Source organism: Lagopus muta, chromosome 4 (assembly GCF_023343835.1).
Source record: "Lagopus muta isolate bLagMut1 chromosome 4, bLagMut1 primary, whole genome shotgun sequence".
NCBI classification, from domain to species: Eukaryota; Metazoa; Chordata; class Aves; order Galliformes; family Phasianidae; genus Lagopus; species Lagopus muta.
The window spans coordinates 65,374,505-65,398,896 of NC_064436.1; the positions used below are offsets into that span (position 1 = coordinate 65,374,505).

At 44.3% G+C, this 24,392-nt stretch overlaps 1 protein-coding gene across 1 annotated transcript in view; it reads right to left on the minus strand.

Annotated features, from left to right (window-relative positions):
* FGFRL1 (fibroblast growth factor receptor like 1) overlaps window positions 1-24,146 on the minus strand; it is a 162,375-nt gene extending 138,229 nt beyond the window's left edge. The window contains exons 1-2 of the mRNA XM_048941045.1: window positions 23,657-24,146; window positions 22,644-22,751 (exon numbers count right to left, since the gene is read on the minus strand). Coding sequence (XP_048797002.1) covers window positions 22,644-22,704 — 61 coding nt within the window. The 5' untranslated portion in view covers window positions 22,705-22,751; window positions 23,657-24,146. The remainder of the gene's footprint in view (window positions 1-22,643; window positions 22,752-23,656) is intronic.
* Window positions 24,147-24,392: the final 246 nt, after the last annotated feature.

Below are 24,392 nucleotides of genomic sequence, written 5' to 3' on the forward strand. Positions count from 1 at the left end.
TAACATCCATCACAAAGAGTTTGGGAGGCCCTTCTGGATTATTGCCTCTTGCCAAAGCCCTTTGCTTTGTTCAGCATACTTAAATCCTTAACTGAAACCCCACCCAATTCAAAAGTAGCCTTTGGACTCAGGACGTTTCGTGACAGTGGTGAACAAGGCCTAATGGATTCTCAATTTCTCCTTTCCTGCTCAAGACAAAAATGACCTGTAAGGAAAAGTTACAACAGAGGACAGAAATTACCTTGGGGGTCATACAATTCAACTATGAACTATGAAGGACTCCTTCCTTCCTACCACCTCAGGTGGACCCTGGAAGCATTGGAAACTTTTCCAAACATAAGTTCAAATTGCAAAGAGCAAGCAGATTCTCCCACCATCACCACAAGGATGCTTTGATTCAACTGTCAACTCTGAGCAGGCACACGGCTTGTTCTTTGTTCAAATACATTTCTAGTTTGTGACACTTCCATATGAACTTCACTGGTAGGAGCCAGAGGACAGAAAAGCAGACCACAGGTACAAGGAACTCCAACTTCAAGAAAAGCTAAGCAAAAAAAAAAAAAAAAAAAAAAACCAAGATGACATTTTCTTACCCTTAAAGTGTTATTACTTTCTAGGTATTGACATCGTAAGAAGGAAGATTTAGGTCATTAATTATAGAATGATAGAAGCATTTGAGTTGGGAGGGATCTTTAAAGGCTATCTGTAATCCAACACCCCTTCAGTAAACATGAACACCTACAGCTCCATCAGGTGCTGGCCTTGGGCATCACCAAGGATGGGGCATCCACCACTCCTCTGGGCAGCCTGTTTCAGTGCCTCACTACCTTTATTGTAAAAGAACAAAACAAATCAACCAAGCAACAACAAACTTCCACATATTCAGTCTAAATCTCTCTTCTTTTAGTTTGAAACCATTTCCCCTTTTCCTGTCACGACAGACCCTGCTAAATGGTCTGTCAGCTTCTTTCTGGCAGAACCCCTTCAGATATTAAAATGCTAGAGCCTTCTCTTCTCCAGGCTGAAGTCAAACTCTCTCACCCTGTCCTTGTAGGGAAGGTGTTCCATCCCTTGGATCATTCAGTAGAATCCAGCAGATGTTTTGTTGCATTTTTCAGTTGTATCATAAACCCTGCTGGCTCAGTGCAGCCAGAGGAGCTGGAATCAGGAGGGGACATGAAAAGAGAAGGGCTTCCAGAAAGAAACACCCAAAAATATGACTTTTACATGCAGCTTCTTCTGCTGACAAATTGTTATTTGTCCTAACACTGAGAGGGAAGAACTTCCCCTGGGCAATTAATTCCCTGCTTAGCAAAATAAGATGTGCTGAAGAAGCTGGTACTGCCTCCATATGCCCTATTGGCTTGAAGACAAACATTTCCAGCCATGTCCTGCAATAAATAAGTACTCTGTTTCATGTTTTGATGTATTTTCCTTTCGCTATAGGAAAGTAAAAATCTTCCTCCAATATCGCTGAGCCAGTGGAGCTGTGCTGCCCATGCAGAACTGTTCCTCTTGTCATCATCCTGTGTTAAATAAGGTCCAGAAAGCAAGATGTTTAATAAAACACAGGGCAGCTTTGATCAGTTAACCCTAATTTGTACTTTAAATACTAGTATGTAATTCTAAGTTTTATAAGTGTAAAAAACAAACAAAAAAAAATTTAGAGGGGAACAAATCCCAAATTATCTTCAGTTGTCTTTCATGGAATGCTGAAGAAATTCAAACAGATGGATGCACAGAGTAGAATAAATTGTATTTGAACTCTGGAATCAATTGCTTTAATACTCCCAGGATTTCTGTCAAACTTTATCCCTAGAAAAATGGATCCAAGTTCACTAGACATTAATTTATATATAAAATAATTCCCACCTCTTGTAAAAAAAAAGTGATAAAAAATAAAAACAAAATTGATAAAGAAGTCATAATGGATGAACACACATATGCATTCACTCTGCTACTTACTAACCACATCTAATAGGAGATAATGGAAACTGCTTTCAAATGAAACGTCTAAATGGGCCTAGAGCTTGTTTTCTCCAAACTCAGCCAGGCATTACTGCTGCCACAGCCACTTTCAATCAAGCTTTTACTGCAAAGCAAAACAAAGGAAGAAGTTAAATCCATGGGAGATTTCCAATGAATACTTAAAAATCTTTTCATGGGACAGAGTGGGGGAACTCTGTACCAGCAATGACCTCAGAAATCTGGTGAGTTCACTACATTGCAGACTGTTCCCTCTCTCAGCTAGATTTTAATTAGCTAATTCAAAGCTTTGTATGGAGGAGGAAAGAGTATTGCTTAAGCAGCAGAAAGTTCAGCTGAGTTTGCTGTGTGCTCAGAATTTAATACATGAATACCAAGATCCTTTAGGGGATTGTTATTTTACACAGTTAAAAGGTGGACACAGGAACGCTTGGAGATTTTCAGAGGAACACATTCACATCGTGCTCATATATGCAGCCACAGCAGCTCATCTTCTATCCAACACGCATTTGCTGGGTTTGTGTGCTACGTGGGCACCTTCTGATGCAATGGGGATACGTGCATGGGGAGAGGTGCTGCTGCTCTGTACATCCCTCTGCATGTTTCTTGTGCAAACACACAACGTGCACCAGAGGCATTTTCACTGTCTGCCTGTTTTCCTTCCATAAGCTCTTTTCATTCATCTGAGGAACAAAGCCGGTGGCTGAAAGATTCAGCAAAAAGTGCCTTGTTATGCAGAAGAAAGAGATACTTTAACTCAGCTATCAATAAGTTTTGCCCATTTACATGTGTGCGGAACACTTTGAATAAATTACGTTTCCAGGATTTAGCTCCACAACAGCAGCCTAACAAAAGCAGGCTTACAGCACTGGGCAAGGGGAGGGGGCAGAGGGGAAAATGCATTTTGCACAAGATAAAACCCTTTCCAGGACCACAAGGAAAAAACGGGGTGGCATTTTTCTTTGAAGAGTGTGACTTTCACATCACTTCAGGTTTCTTTTCAGATACATTTTCTGCTTTAAAACATTGAGTTTGCATCAACTATTAGGGAGTCCGAAATACACCTCTGGATGTATGGATTGGATGATTTTGCCTGTTTAATTATAGACCCAAAAAAAGTAAAAACAGTGGTGTAAACGCGCGCTGCTCCTGACGTCAGGGAGATATCTGTCCTTTTGGGGCTCAGGTTTGCCCCTTGGAGTTCATTCACTATCAGACAAGTTCCCTATAAAAATGGCTACTGAAAATATCCCCTGCAGAAAGCCTCTGCAGTGCTTTGGCGACAGCAGACTGGGACAGCCAAAAAGAGCCAAAAAACACTACACAACACCTTCCTCCTTCAATGCAGCGAATGTAAACATGAAGTCCTGACCTCCATGATACAAAAACTAAAATGCTGAAAGCAACAGAATAAGAAACCACCAATATCCCAGCTTCATGTTCAGTATCAATGGGAACATGAAGAAACTTTCTTTAGTGCTTCAAACAAATGCCTTCTCAGCAGCAACCTTCACAGCTGCTGCCAGCTAAAGAAACAATGCAGTGTGTGTGTGTGTGTGTGTGTGTATATTATATATAATATATATATATGTAAAGGAAAGCCTCTTCTTCCAGTTCCCACCAGAAAGAGGTGCTTGACAAATGATATGGGAAAACTTTCAAAAAATTTCTCATTATCCAAAACAGCCTCTCTGCAGTTACCCCCTAAGCTTGTCAAAACCACTGGCAGGAGCATGCTGATTACAGCGCTCTTAATCTTATCTGCAGAAGAGGATCCAAGGCATCAGCTTCACTGATTCCAGGAAGAAAAGCTGTAATCTAACATTTCTCCTCACGAACAACTGACAAGGAATGCCTTCAATTGGCCACAAGTAGCCTAAGAAAAATTAGCAAAACATTATAAAACCCCCTTTGGAAGCAGGGGAGAGCTAGCAGATGATGCAACTGCTGAATTATCTCTTCTAGTGCAGATGCTGCAAGGCTGACCCATGGACAGCATGTCCTTCCAAACTGGCCCAAGCAAATCTGCAAGGTCAAATGCAAGACCCAGTTAACAATGCTAGATGGCAATAATGCAAAATGAAGCTCTCTGCTCCATAATATTTTTATTATTATTATTATTAAGAAAGCTGCAATAATTACTAATTTCATTAAAGCTTCAGTTGCTCCAGCATTGTAGCAATGTAGAATTTGTAGCCCAAACAAAAGCCATCTGAACATGCAGCAGAAATAGTCCAAGAACCAGACTATATCAGGTGTGAATCTGAGACTATCCATCCCTGGTGTAGGGACTTGACCCTTCACTCTGGAAAGCACCAAGTGAGCCACAGAGTATACTAGAGCATCTCTAGAAAACAAATGTTTTCAAATTCATTTATATGCCAACTGGGTATGGTCATTCCCAACCAACCAACCATTTCCTGCATGGTTTGTAGAAGGTACCGAACTTGCCAGGGATAATTACTAATACTGGTATGGCTGTTCCATAGCAAGTAAAAGCACTTCCAAGCACGTGCATACATGCAGATTTGCCAGGCGCTTCTTACAGATCTGACAACATGTAGCAAAGGGTCAACAGTTCTCTTTGGAAGGCTGTGTTGATATTTGCTTCCAGATAACGTGCCCTGCAAAGAGACTGACTTATTTTCTAGGCTCATTATCAGTTGTTATTGTAAGTAAAGCAGTACTATGTCAAATACCCCTTCGTTTTGACCTTACCATGGGCAGGACTCACTAAGATCTCATGGAATGTGAAATAATCATTTATAAAGACTCTGCGGCAGTGCTAATAAATCATAGAGCTCAACATCTTTTAGCAAGGCAATAAAACTTTACCTAAGACACACCAATAAACTGCACATACAAGAAATCTGCCACCCCCAGCCTCTTCCCTCACATTCCAAAAAATGCAGAACAGCAGCGATGGCATTGGCTCCAATCCTCTAATCCTCAAATCCCCAATTACATCAAGGGAGCAGAAGATAACGCAGATTTAGGACTTGGAACAAGGCTTCTTCCAGAGGCAGAAGAAAGGTGTTAAACAAACAATCCAGGGTAATGAACTTACTTAGAGTAACACCTCTCTGTGCAGGCAGATAGAGAGCATAAAATCTGCGAAGCCCTGGCCTCCTGCATGAGCCCTTAAGAGCTTTTGCGGTACCTGAGCCTTCTGCAAAGAGCTGAATCTCATGGCATAAGGATAAGTTTTGCCTGTGTAAGGAAATGGGGTGGCTTATATATTAATACTTTACCAACATTTACTGCAGCCTGAGGGTGAGTTCACACTTGTTGGATTTAAATGAGGGTTACCCCTTCCACTTCCAAGATGACATTCCTAATTTCTACCATCACACACAGAACCAGCTCATCAACCACTACTTCATCTCTAATTTCAGACACAGTGGAGGCACTTGAAGGTTGTATTGCTTTCCTTTACAGCTCTTGAGAACAAAGAGGTGCTTTCAGGCATGATGCATCTCATTTTAATACAGGTAAACAGATAGATTGGGCTGAACAAATCCTACTCATGTATCTATTAACATTAAAAGAGGCCAGGAACTATCAAGAATCCCCTCAAAATTAAGAGAAATGAATCACAAGTGATCTACAGCAGAGCAGGGACAATTGGAGCTCTGCACAGAGCACGTTTTGTCACTGCTCCCTATCATGACGGCCATCATGCCCATCTTCTCCCACTCTCACAAAGCAGAAACTGCTATACCGACCTATAGCTAACCCTGGAGAAGGCCACCAAGTCCTTGATGTGCATCACCAGCCTTGTAACCAAGGACAGAGAGGGAAGTTTTTCTTTTCCAGCTTCTCCTCCTGAATCCAGCTACAAATCTTCTGATAGGATGCTTCAAAATGAAACGCCATGCTTTCAGGGTCACTGTGAAATGATGTTATTTTCAGTGAACAGAACTGTTTCAACCTGATTTACTGATTCGTTTTATGTTCTGTTCATGCTCTGCAAAGAAAACATCATGCAAGGTTTCATGTAAATGCTTCGAGCCCCTTCTGCTCTAGATACCAATACCAGTTCCTGCTGGTGATAAGTGAGCTGCAAGACCTATTAATTCTGGGGAACAAACTGATTATTAGTGGAAGAACAGCCATCCCTTTCCCAAATACATACAATACTACACACAGAGAAATTAGCTCATGTTTGAAGCTCCCAACCACAGCTTACCATTGAAGGAGCAAATGTACATTAGCCCTGCTCCCTTTGGCTCATTGGGACTGTCCTGGTGCTCTTCGCCAGTGAGAGGAGCACAGAGTGCAGGCAGCAGTTTGCAGAAACACTTTTTCCTCCTGTCTAAATCCTCAGTCCAAACCTTTCCCTTTTGCTCCAAGTCTTCACAAACACTAGCAAAACTTTTCCCGTTAATCTTTCTTCATCTTGCTAAAACAACACAGACTGTCTGTCTCCAGGGAAGGCTGTCACAGGATATGGGGGAGGAATCTATCATTTGTAATGCACGGAAATATAACTTACATGTATCAAAGGCATTTTCTGTAAAAACAAATATGCAGCAAAGATTGGGAGGCCAAACCCCCACTGCCTTCAAGCTACTGTGCTTAGCAATTGTGAAAGAAACAGCCTGAGCAAACCCAATTAACTTGATTTGTAGATTGCACAGATTAGCAATTGCGTTCTAATAGCAAATCCCAGAAGGAGCCCCTTCGCTTATATTTCTCTACAGCTCCTCATTCATTACACTAATACTTAAGGATATCTACCAAAAAATCCCTTAAATTCATGTACTGCCAAGTAAGCATTCTTGGTCTCAAAATGTATCTTCTGACCAACAACTGTGGAAATCTCTGCAGATTTTAATTCTGAAAACTCCTGTATCTATGTCAGGTATATAAACCAAAGCCTTGACATATGGCTGAACTGAGGCATCAAGTTGTTCGATTTAGCTGTTAGGAGTTTGCCACAGAGTGGAACAGTCTCGAGGACACAATTTCTGATGGGTTCAAACTAGAACCCCCTGGTCTCCAGCACCCTCCAACACCTCTGGCTTGATCCAAATTTACCTCCAATCCACTCAGATCCCAGCGTGAGAAGTTCTGCATGGTAACAAAGCAAACAAGTAGCAGCTATGCAAAACTTTACTCTCAAAACAAACAAACAAAAAATAAAATGCAGCAAGATCCATCTTTGGAGTAGAGATCACTCCTTTGGCTCTATGAACAGTTACTTCTCAGTTAAAAATGCCTGATGTTGAAGAACATGATCAACACTGCACGATGCTGGTAACAACTAGTTTAAAACCAGATATGCCTCTCTAAAATTAATACATTTAAGAAGTTGAAAGAGAAAGACCCAGTGGTGACAGGAAGGTGGGGCCAACTTTCTTTTTTTCTTCTACATCAACTAAAGAAACATGTTCCTCTGGTTAAAATTAAGAAGAAAAAAAAAGCAAGAAGTCTGATGAATAGTTCTACTGATATTGACTGGATTTCTCTATTTCTAAAAACATGAGCGCTTCATAAATACACCAAAATGTTCTGTCATCACCAGACAGAACGTGCCAGTTTTCTATAAATATAGACATCTGGCTGTGGTTTTTTCTACTGTTATACATTTCTGGTGTGAAGAACACTACTTTGAGAGCAAATGCACGTTTGAAATTAATTTCATATGCGACAGGTTGCATTAAAGGTTGGCTGGGCAGAAGCGCGTAACAAAAACACCACTCCCACACTGCTCTGACTTTCTGGATGAGGATGCCTGCATGATACTACAGGCATGAAACACATCCCCATAAGCACTGTTGTGAAGCTTCATGAAGGCACGCTCATTGCATCGAAACTCGAAAGCAGGAACTTGTGTTTGGCATTGTAATTCCAACCACGGTGAAACACCACTGAGAAAATAACATATATTAATATCAAAAAATAACAGCATGCTTTGTGCAAACCACTTGAGCTCCCCACAAGAAAAAGCAGGTAAATAACCCAGCATTGAGGGATGTGCCATGAATTATTTGGGTGGGTTTTTTTGGTGGGATTTCCTGCCGGACTTCCTAATATGTCTCACAATGATCCACAAAGTTGCCACAGGCAGTGGGCAAGCTGGGATGTAGCAGGTTCATAACAAAGATTCAAGGATACCTTATGCCACTAAGGGCTTGCTTGGGTGAAAACCAGACTATTATTATCAACAGGTTAATCAGCTTTAGCTGGAAAAGCTTATTTTCTGGTTTACATAAGCCAAGCATAAACAGTCCCTTTCACAGTAACAAAATCCAACAGCCCAAATAGGGACAACACTTTAGGAAAAGGAAAGCTGGAGTTGGAGGCAGAGTGAGTTGAAAAGGTGATCAATTACAAGCTTTTCTACACCAAGACATGTTTTGCCAATGCTGGGCACTGTATTGCTTCTTACCCCTTTCAAACTGTGGCCAAGGCAGTATCTCCAGCTGAGACTATCACAAGACAGGAGCCAGAGCCTCCTTTGGTGCCCACCTGTCCTACTCTCTTTAGCAAACACTGCTAATTCACAAACTCCATTAGCACTTTTTTTTTTTTCTTTTAAATACTCCAAAACCACCCTAGAAGTATTTTCAGACCAAAAACAAAGAGAAAGACAGAGGGAAAATTCACCAAACCCAAAATCTCCAGAGGCTCTCAACATGTGTCAAATACTTGCTAAGAAACCCAAATAAAGACAAAACCAAGAAGCCTCAATGGCCTGTGTTATCTTTGTAGACTGGCTGCTGCCTTATCAGCTCTAACAGAAACCAGCCTTTAAGAAAAATTCAGTAGCCTTTGGATGGGAGCTGTTTCCTAAGAAAACAGGCAGCCAAATTGCTGGAAGTTGGCTGAAGAGGAGATGGGAAGCGGGTAAGCCTGAAAGCCTCTGCCATCATCTTGCCATTCTCCATCAGGAAACACGTTGCATGATTTGTAATTATTTTTTTGTAATTCACTCCTTGTGCTTCACATCCACTGCACAGGCCAAGAGCTACAAGAGTGAACAATGACTTGCAGCACTGCCTGCTCTCATTGTACTGGCATAGGGAGAGATCAGAGATTCATGGCTTGGCAGAAACTTTAAAGCCCATCCAGTCTCAGCCCCCTGCAGTGGGTAGGGACGCCTCCCACCAGACCATGTTGCCCAAAGCTCCATCCAACCTGGCCTTGAGTAGCTCCAGGGAAGGTTTAGCCATGGCTTCTCCGGGCAGCCTATGCCAGTGCCTCACCACCATCCTCATAGTGAAGAATTTCTTCCTTATACCTAATTTAATTTTTTCTTTTATTTATTTTTTTTAAAGAAGCTTAAAGCTGTTCCCTCTTGTCCCATTACTACTCCCTCTGGTAAAGGGTCCCCTTCCAGATTTCCTTCACGACCACTCAGGTCCTGAACAGCCACAGTAAAGCTTCCCCAGAATCTTCTCTTTGCCAGGCTATCATCCCTATACTCCAGTCTCTGTGCATACTTATGGCCCCCACCAGACTCACTCCAACAATTTCAAAGAACTACCAAGTGCATCAGAACTGGGCAAAGATAGAGGACCACTTCCACACTGGTGTTAAGTACTACTGCCCTGCTGAGACAGGAAAAGTTGGATTTTCTCTACCCTCACTTACAAGATCCTCTCTTTACAGATAAACTATCTGCTGAAGAACTTAGATGCTAGGGTACTGTTTTTTCATTCTGGTTGGTAAGCCGCCACAAGCAGAGCTCCTGAGCATAACTTCCCACACACAGATTTTGGCAGCCACCCTGCACAGGGGTTGGACTTCCCCTCACAAGGGTCTCGCTCTTTAAAAAGTTATAAAATAGTTATAAAACACCTTTATGTGACATTAATTGATGGGCAGAATGAACAAGAAAGAGAAGAGCTGTCTCAAGGCCAAGGGCTGCATTTCAGCATCTCATTTGTAACATGACAGAGGGAGCAGCCGTGGGGAGGCTGTCTGCCTCTTGTCAACCCCAGAGGAAAGGACAGACAGATGGACACTCTCCAGAGAGCTGTCCTGGCATTATAAATGCCTCCGACATGGGGCAAGCAGATTTCTACCCCTGACCTGAACCTTTCCCCCATGGACCATCCTCACAAATCTTCCTCGAGAACTAGCAAAAATTGAAGTGACACAGTTGGCCACCAGAAGTGTTTTCTTCTCTTTTTCCTCTTCCACATTTCAACCAAGATAGCTCAAATAGTACGATTGGTTTAAAGAAGTTATAAAAAAAGTTACTTCCATATTTTTCTTCTGCTGCCTAACGCTGCACAACTCATATTTTCTATCCATCCTCCAGAACTCTCAAGACTTGCGGTCTCTTTCCCCACTGTCGTCACCCCCTCCCTCCCCCCCCCCCCAACTTGAAAATTGAACTATTTCCCTAGTTTCCATGATTCTAGAAAACTTATTTTAATGGAAAAGAAAAAACCAACAGGGTCAGAAACCTCCCAAAATAATTGCTACCACTTCAACCTATGCTTAGGTCCTCCACATTTCGAATAAGCAATGTAATGGGTTCTCCACAAGCATTTCTTTGAATAAAAGGGATTCTAGGGTGCTTAATAGTAAGTCTGTGCTTAAACACTTGGTTGAAATGATGTATGAGGTCAGAAACTTCTATAGTTACAAAAGTGCATTGAAAGACTTGTTTTTGTTCTTCCCCTTGCACGTCTCCAGTGTCACGCTACATGAGTTTCAGTGGATTCAAACCAGGATGAATTCAAGTACATGTCATAAATTATTTTCCTTGTTTTATTTGACTTTAATTACTTCTTAACAACATCGCTGTTTGAAAATATTTCTCAATTGAGGGTGTTGGTTATGCCTAGGGCTGCTTGGCCCTTTTCCACCCAAATGCCCTTTCAACAGCCACCACAGCCTTTCCAAGCAAAATGAAATCTTTTTGAAGAACCTCTCTTTTTGTGTGTACATGTGGAAACTGGTGTTTCTCAATGCTTTTTCCCTCTGTAGGATTCCAAAATTTGAGGCTGGCATTTCTTTGCTCTGCTCCAGGAGGGAACAGAAACCACGGTGGGCTCCAGCAGGACACGGAGTAATGCTTGGGTGCAGGCAGAACTTGTTTGTTAGCATGCAAACACTTTGCTGCTACCTGAAAAATCTGTAATTGTTTTTTTTTTTTTTCCCCTCCTTTCAAGGAATCTCACCACAAGTATCATCAAAAATAATCACGGCATAATGCAAAACTCTCCCTAAAATCTACCAACTTTGCACTCAGCAGAGAAGGCAAGAGTGGAATTGCGGTCACTGAATACAAATCACATAAGTGTGCAGTACAAACCCCTCAGTGCATGCATAGGCTGCACCTCTGCACCTGTTCCACCATTTTTGTACCACTTTGTACGCAACTAGATCTTCTGGGCACTAAACCCCTAGGACTAAAGTGTTACACTACCTATAAAAACAACTGTGCGTTATGCTGTCTTGCATAAACCAAAACCTACCTGACACACTTGCTGACACATATTCCAAGAGCAAAATAAAATAAATGCTGTCTTCTTCCTCCAGCTCTGCCTTAATATCTCTGTCCAGTAGCAAAATATCATCCAACACATGCCACAGAAAGATGGCCAAGCTCCGGTTTTAAGCAGGGATACTTACAAAACAAAGCTCTTTCAATTATTTTGGTGCACTTTTCATCTTCAACTCATAATGGAGTTTCTGTATTTTTTGTTTGTTTGGTTGTCTTTTCTGTTTTGCATTTAACAATTAAATGCATTATATGTATTAGTCTTGCAGAGACTGCATAAGAACATGAACAAAAAGACTGTCATCAAGACGATGTTAAAATTAATTCAGGTTTGTTCTTCTACACTGTTATTTCGATTACTGTCTCCAGGGTGCAGGACCACAGGCCTTTGCATTCTTAGTCAGTTCTTAGAAGTCCAGCTCAAGCTATTTTGTGTTGGGGCTGTCTTTTAGGGTGGTGGGGTTTTTTGTTTGTTTGTTTTTAGTGAGAAAGAAAGAGAGCTACATTTGTCCAAAAGAGAGAACAAAGATAGACCATTTCGGAGAACATACATTTCATTCCTTTGTGATTTTGGCCTTCTCTGGGGCTTCTTGGGACAAAACATACAGCACCTGTGACTTAAAACACCATGGAAACATAACCGAGGGAACACAGAGGGATGAAACATATTTGAGATGAGAACTGAGAGCAAGGGAAAGCCAGGGTACAGCAAAGACAGCAACAACATGAACACAAGCCGAGCAGCATAAAGAGAAGACTGTCCTGATGTAGTCTGAGTCCCAGTACAGAAGAGTCAAAAATGAACCACCCTCCTACCAAGACAAACCATGGACCTCATGGACCCTACTGCATTTTACACTCCTCAGGGGCTACGCAATAAATGTTCACATAAAGGCCTACTCCTCCAAAGTCCAGAGCCCTCCTGCCGCAAAAAAAGAAGGGAAAGGTTTTGCTGCCTATAGTCATACTGATATCCATAAGCTCAGGCTATAGTTCACTTACCGCATTCTTTTCTATGCTGGCTCCAACTTCCCAGAACACCTAACAGCAAGGCCAGGAGAACTTCACACCAGCACAAGAGACATCCAAGGAGCAATGCAAAAGAAGGGCAGGGTGGTGCTGGAATCAATTTATTCTGTCTTCAGCTGCCATGATTTCACACCTGAGAAGCATTTACTGCCAGGAGCCAAGCAGCTGTAATTGGGCAGAGAAGGGGGTCCTATTTGTGCTGCTAATGATTCAATTTAGCAGGACAGCAATCAAATGCTTGACCTTTCCCAAAAATCCCATGAAGCAAATGCTCCACATGACATGGCTCCAGCATTATCTGCCAGTAACAGGTGCATGATTGCAATTAGAAGTGATCAGCTGTAGTGATCCAAGAAGTGATCCAAGTATTGTTGGAGGCTCATTTGCCACCTTTCCACCCAGACTCCCTAGAGCCTTACTAGCTCAGAAAGCACCAAATAACTCCCTTTTAAATCATAGAATCATCTAGGTTGGAAGAAACCTTCAGGATCACTAAAGCCAACCATCAATCTGATCTACCTAATCCTGCCACTAACCCCTTAGTGCCACATCCACATGTTTTAAATACCTCCAGGGATGGGGACTCTGCCATCGCCCTGAGCAGCCTGCTTCAATGCTTGAGCACAATCATTGTGGCAAAATTCTTCCTAATATCTAATATAAACCTCCCTTGGTGCAACTTGAGCCTGTTTCCTTGCGTACACTTGTCATCTGAGAAAAGAGATTGACACCGTCCCCGCTGCTGTAGAGACCAACGAGGTCTCCCCTCACTTCAGACTAAACACAAATCTTACAGCTATTACTCAGAAATTGGATTGGCAACCACAACACCTATCTGCACACTGCTAGATCTTAAACTTGGTGCTTGGTTTGTCGTGAGACCATTTCTCACCCCCAGCCCTAAATCAACTTCCGCCGTGAACAATGCTGCCGGTTTGTGTCTACAACAGATTTATTCCCTATTCCAGCAGCTCGCACGCCTGTGCCTTCAAGGGGCAGTAGCTACTTTAGGCAAGTGGTTCCTTCTGGTTTCTGGGAATAAAAGGCTGTCCTCCATAATCGGGGTATTGTTCTCCCTAAATGGACCCAGACTCTGTAAACACGCTCCTCTGCACGGCACTGGGAGGGCAGCTGCGTGTGCATACGTACATGCAGGGAATGTGTCTTGCTCTAAAACCAGTAAATTATGTTAATTCATTTCCTCTGCCCAAGCAGCTGTAATAAACTTGGGGAAAGGAGGAGAAAAAGTAAACAGGAGTGAATTACAAAAAGGTGAGGGGGAGAGGTAACCCAATAACTCCACCAAATGTCTCCTTTGGGAAAGGACACGGAATTTCAGATCGGATGAGCTCCATGCAGCCCTCCCTCACTCCCAATGGAGGTGTAAATGCAACTGCAGCAATTTTTTATTATTATTTTTTTTTAAATAAGGCTTCAGAGCCAGCTCATTTTCTGAGTTCAATCTTGGGAGCTGAGAACCAAGCCCCCAGCAGTGCCCTGATCCCATTGAGCACGTCCCCAGGGGCTTTGCACACATGTGATGTGTGTGTGCCTCAGTGTCTGAGGCCAGTAGGAATAGTCAGAGCCTATTTGTAATTTTCTAACAGGAAAATAATTTCACTAAGCAAACTACCATGCTTTGACTCAAAACCCTGATTAGCACAGTTTGAAAACAGGGCAGCATACTGTTTTGGGAATTAACTTGTTTGACCCTAGTCTATAATGGCACTCAAATAATCTGTGAGTCAGACGAAGTTGAAAAACTCTTGGAAGACCACACTGAAAGAATTTACTGGATTTATTGGATTTTCTAGGATAAAAGGAAAATAAGCCTCAAACTCCGCTTAACTAGTCTGTAGTCTTCAGAGAGGCAACCTTTTTCTTCCAGTGTATCTAGAAGAGGAACCTTATGCTGATCTCTGGGTCTTTTTTGTTCCCCAGAAACTCTCAATAAATATTAATAATATTATAAACATACAAATTGTGAATAATTCCTTGCTGCACTCTTACTTAGGATTAGTGGTAAAATACAGAATCAGTGGACAGACTCCCACCTCTATGAGCCTGCAATGCTCATCCCAATAGGGGTATTATTTCTTGGGAAGAAAAGCCACAGATAGAATTTCCAATTAAACATCCTGAGGCTACTGCCCATATATATCACTATCACAAACTATTGCTTGAAATTCTCCATAGCCTCTGGTCTATCTCAGTTTGAGTAAGCAGGGAATCAAACAAAGCATTCTGCCTCAGTGCTACAAGCATGCTCTGGTCTAGATAAAGCCTTGCCCATCCCTACCTTAAACGTTTCCAGATAACAAATGTGGCAATTAGAAATAAACTGTCCAAAGCTTGTTCCCCTACATATGTAAATGTCTCCATAATGGGTTTACAACTCTTTGTCAATCAAACCTGTCAAGGAAAAGTAAACACCTGTCTGAGGCCATGATTAAGTGGAATGCTCCACTCTCATTAGGCCCTAACAAAATTAACCCTGGCAATACTGCATTTCTGATTGGTTGTGAATACCAGGAGGAGGAAAGATACTCATCAGCTCTGATCCCTTAATCTAGTTTTATATTAACTCCTGCAGATCATGATGAACCTTGCCTTGGCTTAATGCCACACTACACAGGTCTGACACACAACCTGCACTGATGAGGCTCCAGTTCCTGCTCTCTGGTAGGATTATTATTTCTGATCCTACTCACAGCCACTCAGCCACAGCTACTGAACCTAAAAGGACTGTTACCTTCATAACTTGGAACAATACTTGACTCTGAATGCTCTGATATGACCAGACTTTCTGAAGCAGCAAGACTGGTCTCCACTTGCCGGTGAAGCTGGCAATAGCCCTCCCAGATCCCACTTTAAATGTGCCCTAAAATACATTAAGTACTTCCTAATATTACTCACCCAGCTAAACAGACACTGTGATTGCCACCAGGATATTATGTTAATCTGGAGAAGAACATTAAAGAATTTGGTTCACCCAGAAGCAGAGGCACAAGGCATTCCCTATCCCAAAGGTATCCAAAGTTTTAAGGGCTTTTAACCACCAATTTTACATCAACTGCTCAATGCCCAGCAAGCATGCAGCAGCCCTGGACAGGTATCCCATAATATCCAGAGTTTTGTCATGTTATTCATTAACCTTTCTATCCTTGACATGCACCTGCAACTTCTCTGACACTTGTCACTGCTTAACCAGTGTTAACATTGGGTTAGGTGAGAACTAAAACAGCTTCCCTCAATTACTCCAACTCACAAATCTGTTAGTCAAGAAGGAGAAGAAGAAACCAGTTCATAGTGCCCCAGGGTCAATAGCAGCCTAACTCCTCTAGTTGGGCTGCTTCTGCTCTGGGGGGCTGAATAACTGCTTCTTCCCCCTCCTTTGGGGTTGATTTGGCCTCACCCGAACCACATGTCTAGAAAACAGAAGATTTAAATTCATAAAGAGTAATAGGAAAATACTAACAATTATAATAAAAGCCTCCCTTTGCAGCAGGATGCTTCTGCTCCAAGTCACGTGGTGGCCAGAAGTCAATTAGGTACTTCACCAGATATATAATGATATGGGGTACCTGGGAGGACACAAAGGAAAAGGGAAATACAGGGCAGATTTGGAATAGCTGCATCTCATCATCCTGATCACACACACGCTCAGCCCGTTCAAGTCTCTCTTTCAACACTTGGCCTCACAAGGACTTGAGAGCTTCAGCACTGTAGTTCAGACTAAATTGCCTCCCAGAGGCTGGCTGATGCTTAGATTTCCCTGCATGACCTCTTCCAGCTTTATTCCTTCCTGGACATCTTGTTCTGGACAGAACTGGGAGGTGCACAGCTGCCACTGGTAATCAGTACAAGGCGGTACCAAATTCCTACACCCATCAGTTCACCAGGCATACGTGAGCCAACCCAGCACAGAGAATAGGAATTAATTTGCAAAATAGGCAAATTTTGTAAAATCAACATTTCTGCATTTGTCTGTTGTTCCTGGATTTTTATTTAATATGCACAAATACAAGTCCTAAAATAATCACTGAAGGCGATACAACCCAAGAGGCACAGTTGTGATAATCCTTGCATTATTCACTTCTCAGCCACCTGACAGGATACCCAAGACCGTGTCAACTGTTCTTGAAATACATTTCCCAGACATGAGGAGCAGTGATTCGGGATCTTTACAAACTAGAAGCCATTCGTACTCTTATGCAGGAGAGGCTGGGAATAGTGGTGCAGCAGTCCCGAAAAACATTAACCTCCTCTGGGAAGCCTCTGTTCCCAATTTACATTTTTCTTCCCTTAGCGAAGCTCAAAACTAAGTTTGAACACTTAATGGAAGAAGTAGCCTGGAGTTATTGGCTGAAATTCTTCCTGAAAATCAGGGTGGTTGTGATGAAATCAGAACTTCAGGTTATTCACAGCACTGCTGGATACTGTGTTTCTACTGCAATACAATGGGGAGACTGTGTAATGAGGGCAAGCAATCAAGCTCCAAGCAGCCCGTTTATTTGACTCAGAAAGGGGAAAAGGAAAAAAAGAAAAAATCCAAGATGTGAAAGGATTCAGCAGCAGTCAGCATATATTAACTTGTTAAATAACACTTAGGCCAGTTGTCAGCTCCTCCACACCTAGCAACCCTGCCTGCAGAATGGCACCCATTCTTCGTGGATAAAACCCAAAGTTAAAGCGATGAATTTCCAAGTTCCTTTCAGCCTCTGCTGTGCACACTCCAGTTGCCAGCCTGAGCCTGCAGCAGGCAGAATCTGTGTGTTTCTGGGAGAAAAAAAAAAATCAAGCTGAGCTGTCCCATTGAGCAAGCAAGAGGAAGAATCCAAAATCCTGCCCCTAGCCCACCACTGACAACAGCGGGGGTCAGCCCAGCAGTCGATATCACGTATCATCTGTGCAGGTCATCCTTAAGAGATGGATTCAAAACCCATGGGAGTGAGGAGGAGTCACAGCATAAATGCTCACAGGCTCCAAATCAGGTCCTAACCTGTTCCGCCTGGCATGGGCTGCATCTGCTTATCTCATCCAGTGTTAGGGCAGCAGGATCAGGCTGTTTGAGCAAGTTTCTTTCTTCTATCATAGCACCACGGCAGATACAAATAAGTGCCAAGTTCAATAAGCTTGCAAAAGTCTTTGCAACTTGCACATTTACACTACTCTTAAAAAGTTCCCTTCTATGAACAAAAGCATTCATAAAAAGTTTGGTACAAAATATGAGGACAGGTCAACCCAACTAAAAACACAAGCGTGCTTATATTACAGAAAGCTCCAAGGGAAGATTGATTACAGAGAGCAAGAAGAGGGATAGAAATACAAATTAAATGCCCAAAACAAGATCAAATGCATTTCAGCTTGAGCAGCTCACCAGAAAACACAGGAAGAGGGCAGATGAAAGACCAACTCTTTGAAACAAGACAAAATGAGGGGGTTAACAAAATGAAAGAGAAAGGAACATTGCCACCAACACTTGTAATGCAGGGATACATTTGCACGGTCCCTTTGAACAGCACAATTCTACAGGTTGCTGCGGACACAAGCAGGAGTTTCACATCTTAGAAAAACCAGAAAGCTGCACAGATTCCTCTCCCACTGAGTAAACAAAGCTGTGACCAAAGGGTTTTGTTGTTCTATTTTCTGATTTCAGATAGGCAGAAGACCTCGGTATTATTATTTTCCCACTTTGGTAGAAATGTTTTCTTTTTTCCAGTAAATAATCCAAAATATGCAGTCAAGGCAGTGGCCAAGCAAATCCCAACCCATTGCACAGCAATACACCCACTGGAAAGGAGTGATCAGCTTCACCAGCAAAAAAGTAGACATCATCCTAGAAGTGTCCCTTTTGCTTTTTTGGCTTTTTTTGAACAATATTTTCTTATGAAAGAACTGCTATTTCTGTATTTTCTCAAGTACAGCCTCATGGCATGTAAATTTTTCTTCTGTAGACAAAAGCCTGGCTTTGGAACTGAGCTGCTTCCAGGTGCATCACAGAACAGACGTATGTGAATTTGCCGCTTGCGTCCTTTAATGAAGGTCAAAGCAGCACACGTACTTCAAAACAAAGTTATAAAAATGTTAAGGAAAATCCACATGTACTTGAGCCATTTGCTGAGTTCTGTAATATTCCTTAAAAAATAAAATTAAAAAAAATATAATTTTCCAGTACAACACATGCTGTACTTTATGTTTAAACTCAGCCACAATTTAAAGAAACCGACGGTCTTGGAAGAAGGGAGGAACCACAGCTTAAAAAAATAACCAGGATTTTCGTAGATTGTCTTGTTGGCTTTCAGTACAAGTCGTGATGACAGATTATTCACAAGCAAGCTCCCTAAGAGCATGGCCCAAAAAAAGACACCAAATTTAACCAAGAAATCTGCAGCGACTTACGTAAAATTTGGATCAGACTGTGGATCTGAATGCGCTTCTCTTTCACAAGTGAAGAATTACCCAATTGTTATACCTGATAACAACATTGAGGCAGGAATAAAGGAGACTGTAAACAGCAGCCAACAGCCATCTCTTATATTATCATTATCTTATCCGCATTAAATACCGTTCACTCTTATTTAACCTTCCCTAACTTTGTGGTTTATATATCAAGTACTCAGCTTCCAAGGAATAACAATAATAATAAACGCAACCACAAACTTTCTAAAATCCCATTCCCTTTTCTCCAATGCTCAGCAAAAAAGGCAAACAGCATTATTTCTGCACCAAACTGTTGAGTTTTAACATAGTCCCAACACATTCCCCATAAAGCAGGAACCAACCAGAACTTGGAAGCCAAGTGGCACAGAGAGAAGTGCAAGAGTAGAAAGTAATTAAGGTCCCGCTCTTCCCCTCCCTACGCAAGGCACCGAAAATGAAATCAACATCCAAACTAATTAGTTTCCAGCAGAATATCAGTTTACTCGCTAACAGGAAGGTTGTCACTGCTCTTACCAAAAACTTCTAAACATACCATACAAAATCTTGCTTAAGCCATGGGACCAAGCCAGGCACATCCCAATGTGACCATATACGGTAACCAAAGTGAATCGGATGGCAACTTGACAGATTTGGAACAAATATTGCGTCGTGTGTCACTGAGTTAACACCAGCGGGAAAATATCAGATTGTATTACCTGTATCCGACCGGAGGTGTGGAGTGGTTGGAGCCACATTGCTGCAGGACATAGTCACCAAGGGTTAGTGACCCAAGATGGCATTCATCCCCGCGGAGGAGGGCTTTTATGCCCAGTATAGGGCTGTGCAGAGGGCAGGGAACGGAGCGACATGAGGGACGAGCCACTGGCCCTGCATCATTCTCCCAGGTTAAGGGCTGACGTAGCTGGGGCTGCTGGCAGAAAGGCTGGAGCTGTCACCCTGTGCCTCGGCTGCCAGCCAGGAGGGATATTCCCCCCCCTGAGAGCAGGTTATGTGCTCAAAGGGTGGGTTTTGTGCACACAGAAGTTCCCGTGTTCACCCAGTAGGGAACGGAGGAGTGTGGAGGTTCACCCAAACAGCTCCCAGGGAGCAACCACTGAGTACAAGCTCCTTCCAGAGGGTCCTCAGACTGGATTAAGATTGGTTTCTGGGGCATTTATTCCAGATTAACTATTTTGGAAGGGTTATTCCAGTGTAGACAAGCCCCTAGCCAAAGTCTTTAAATTTCAGTACTGGAAAATATGGGTTCAGACCTCGACAAAACTACCTCATCCTTCATCCCTTCAGATAGAATAAGTTCCACACCCGATCCTCTAAAATAAAGCCCTGCTCTTGATACTTATCTTGCTGCTTTCTTAAGAGTTTATATTGCTTACCTAAGAAATCCCCTATTTCGCTATTCTGTGTGTGGGTGATGAGACACAACAGGTCGCAAGTGTGCAAGAAGTGACAGAGCCAGAGGGCACAGCTCCCAACCTGGGAAAAAGCTGCAGCATTGGCCCTATCAGGCAGCCCTGTGGGTTCCTTCACCTTAAAAGGCACCACCTAAATAAGGAGGTAAAAATACTGTAAGGCAACATTAATGCAAGATTGCAGATGAGCTGCCAGGGAATAGCAAGGCTGCGTTGCGTGGGCAACTTACCTCTGCCCCCTTGTGCAAATGCACTTTGGTACAGCCCTTACCCAATGCAGTGCACACAAACAACATCCTAATTCCACTAAAATCTCCTCTTGCCTAATAAAAGAGAAGGGCCAATGCTTTCAATCAGAGCCTTCTCAGCCACCTTCCTCACCTGAGCACCTCTTGACAACTCAGGTTAGGAAATGCTGGCACACTTTGTGCCACGCATGTAAAATTTGCAATTGGGACAGGGCTACTAAAGGCTGTTTGGCCAAAACAAAGAGCTCATCTCCCTCCAGATAAAAATCTCAGGCTGAAAAACGATCGATAGACTCAAGCAGGTGACACCTACCCACCACCAAACGCACCACATGATACATTTGGAAAAAATCTGTGGGCACATTCATGGTAGGACACGTTTTTACAAGAATCTGAAGTTATCCCAAAGTAAACAACCAATGATCAGTGATAATCGCCTGACCAAAATGCGGCTGCAATGTGTCAGAGATGTGCCACCTCTGCTCATGTGCACGTTTGATCCTTCATCTGCACCCATCGCCCTCTGAATACTCTCAGTTTCAAAGAGAGGCAGAGCAGGATTGTAATGGTAGGGCCATGGCTCTGTTTTTACCACATTTACACTTCTTTCTTCTCTTCCTCCCTCATTACAGACAACGAGTGAATGACGTTTTTCATGGGTTTGGCCCTGGATTTATACTCTATTTCATTTTAAACAACCCACACCAACTCTCCATCCACACACTAGATGGTTTTTCCAGCTCTGAATAGAAGGAGTTCAACAAACCCAATCACTATTGTGACCCTGTTAACGTTGCCTTAAAAATAAAAACTTTTTCCATAGGAAAAACAACGATGTTCTGAAATTAACGCTGTTAATTATCTGGCTCTTCTTCACACGACAGCAGCCCGCAGTCAATCGCACCACGTTTTCCAGAGGCAATAAAAGAATACGAGCAAGACAAGTGCAAACAGCATCGAAACGGGCTGCCAGGAAAGCAGCCGACACTCCGCTCACAACAGAGACAAAACTCCTTTTGTCTTCTTCTGCCCACTTCAGATTTTTTTCGGAACTCCACCAGCTCCTCAAGTCTATGGCAATAACCTACATCCATGAGGCCGTTCTTATTTCATACGCCACTGCCTACAACTTCAACGGAGTCTACATTATGGACCTGGCTGGGAACTCAGTCTGCAGGGCTCTGAGCCTATATGCACTGTTTTCTTTTTCATTCAGCTTCCAGCTGATCATTTTATAGTGCTTCTGCCTCCATAAAGTATTTGCTTGGGAGCCAACAAGAAGATGGAAAAAAAAGCAAAGCACTAATTTGAGCCTTGGGTTTGTAGAGCAATGCTCCCTCCCCATCCCTTTGGTTTTATTTTTGGCAAATTATGGCCCCAATGAAGCACAAGTTTTAAGATCTTTTCATTGCATCAGGTGATTTAAGGCTCTTTCACCAATTCATGCAACTCCAGTACTCATTCACTCAACTCCAATACTCATCTGCACAACTCCAATCCTCTTGGGACGTGCAGCTGAAGCAATCTACATCCTAAAGCCACGCACCCATTCTGCTGGAACAATGCAACCCCTCCTTTGTCAGCGGTGGTTTCCCATTCAGACAGCACCCACCAAGGTATGGGGCAGGGAAAAAGGCAGCCTTCTCTGCTCTGACCCCACACTCGAGTTAAGGCACCTTCCCACTCCCAGGTCAATGCATTTGGTAACCTGTGCATTGAAACCCGACTGCCGGAGCCCCAGTTCTTAAATGTTCTCACTATCAGGAGCTGTCATTTGTCTGTCACCAGGAAGGTTAATGGATGCGTTTGTTACATTTGCTGGTGGGAATATACGGCGCAGGGGCTGGGGGGGATTACAAGAGGGGAGAGGTATTTCTGATCCACGGAGGAATGCAGCTGCTTTCCTTTAAAATCAAATGGGATGCATGAGGAAAGTCTCATGCGAGTCCACCTGCGACCACAGCACCAAATCCACGCTGCACCCAGCAGCACCAAGAGGCAGCAATGGAGCACGTGTGCACGGCAGGGCAGCAAGCAGGAGGGCTCGAGCTGCTCGGTCCTTACCTCTCGCTGAGTCCGAGAGCGCGACGATCCCTGCGAGCAGGAGCGCCAGCTGCAATCCCATGGTGAAAAGCGGATCCCTGTGAGCTATACGAGCTGCCGTCCTCGGAGCTGCAGGAAAGGGAGCGGAGCGATTACGGGGGGAAATGAGCAAACAGCCCACAAGTTTGTACAGTTTTAAGGGTTGTTGCAGAAGCGCAAGAGCAGGAAGAGTAAACGCAACAGCAGCGTGTTTGTAATTCATTCCTTGGCGCTCAGCAAGCAAAACTTTGCCCTCCGCTCTGCTTCAGCGTGATATAAATCAGGGACCCACTGAGGCCAGCACGCTGCTCTAAGTTTACAGTTAATGCATAATTCTCCGGTATCCCGCACAGAACCAGTCTGGAAGGCAAACAAAACGCGAGCAAAAGCGGCCGTAAACCAAGATTTCAGGTTAACAATTTGCGGAGGAACTCGGATGAGAGAGAGGGGGAGCGCTGCCTCCACAGCCCAACAGACTCCGTTCACCGGCCCCGCTTTGCCCCGGGAACACGCGCTCCTCCAGCACGGATCATCGCTTTCTAAGCATCGCTTTCCTATTTTCCAACCCCCCCACCACTCATTTCCTTGAGTACCAGAGGTGTGTCCCAAAGCCAAACTCCATGAAACCCACCACCCTCGGGCGATGCCCTCGCAGCGATACGCCGGGGCAGATCGGCTTGACGCTCGTTACGCCCCGCTCCCCTCCTCACACTCTCACTTTCTAAGCACTGTCTGAATTCCTCACCCTCGTGAAGCTCTCGCTGAGACACCTCAGTGCCCCCGGGATGCACAACGCACGGCATCCAACCATCGCCTGCACCATAGGGAGCTCGTAGAGAAGGGTTACGGGGAGGAGGGGTGAGGGGGCAAGAGGGGAAGAGTGAAAGCAAAAATTAGGAGCCGGGGGCGCACGGGGAATGATGCCGCCAGGTGCGCCTGTAGCCCAGGTGGGGACGTCCCAACCCACCCTGCTCCATGGGGGGGTCCCCACTTACCTTGGCCGCTGCCGGTTCTCAGCAGCGAGCGCTGCCTCCCATCCCCGCAGCTCTCCGTTTCATGCCCTCCTGCCGCGGCCCCCGGCCGGGCGCTCCGCCGCCGCCCTCTACCTCATCGTACCCCCCCGGGACCGGGGGCTGCTTTGGGTTGAGCCCTCCCGAGCGGACACGGCACCCCCGGATCGGTTTGCCACACCGGTGAGAGGGGTTAAAGGGAGAGAAGCGGGGGACGGGGTGGGGAGGAGGGGGGGTTATAATTCTCACTGCTTCTCGGGGTGGGGTGAGTGTATGTGTGTGTATGCGTGCGAGTAGGGACAGCGGGGACCTGCCGGAGCCCCGGGGGCTGCCGCCGCGGGATGCCCGGTGGTGCCGTCCCGAGCCGGAATCCCGTTTAAGGAGAGATGGGAGGAGGGGAAAGGGGTTGGGGAGTCGGGGCGAGAAGGAGGAAAAGGGGGAGGGGAAGGGGGGGCGAAGAGAAACGGGCGATCGAGCAACTTTCCCTGCAGGGCTTTGTGGCGGCGGGGGCCGAGCCGAGGAGGGCGGCCCGGCACCGCCCAGCTCCAAACTTCGCTCCAATCCCCGGCAGCCCCCGCCCTCCCCGCCGCTCCCCTTAACCCTTAGCGGCGAGGCGAGCGCCCCGCGGTCCCCGAACCACGTCCCGGAGCTTCCGAGTTCTCTCCCGGCCCCGCGCATCCCCGCGGCCCCACTGTGCGCAACCGCCACGGGCACCGCGGGT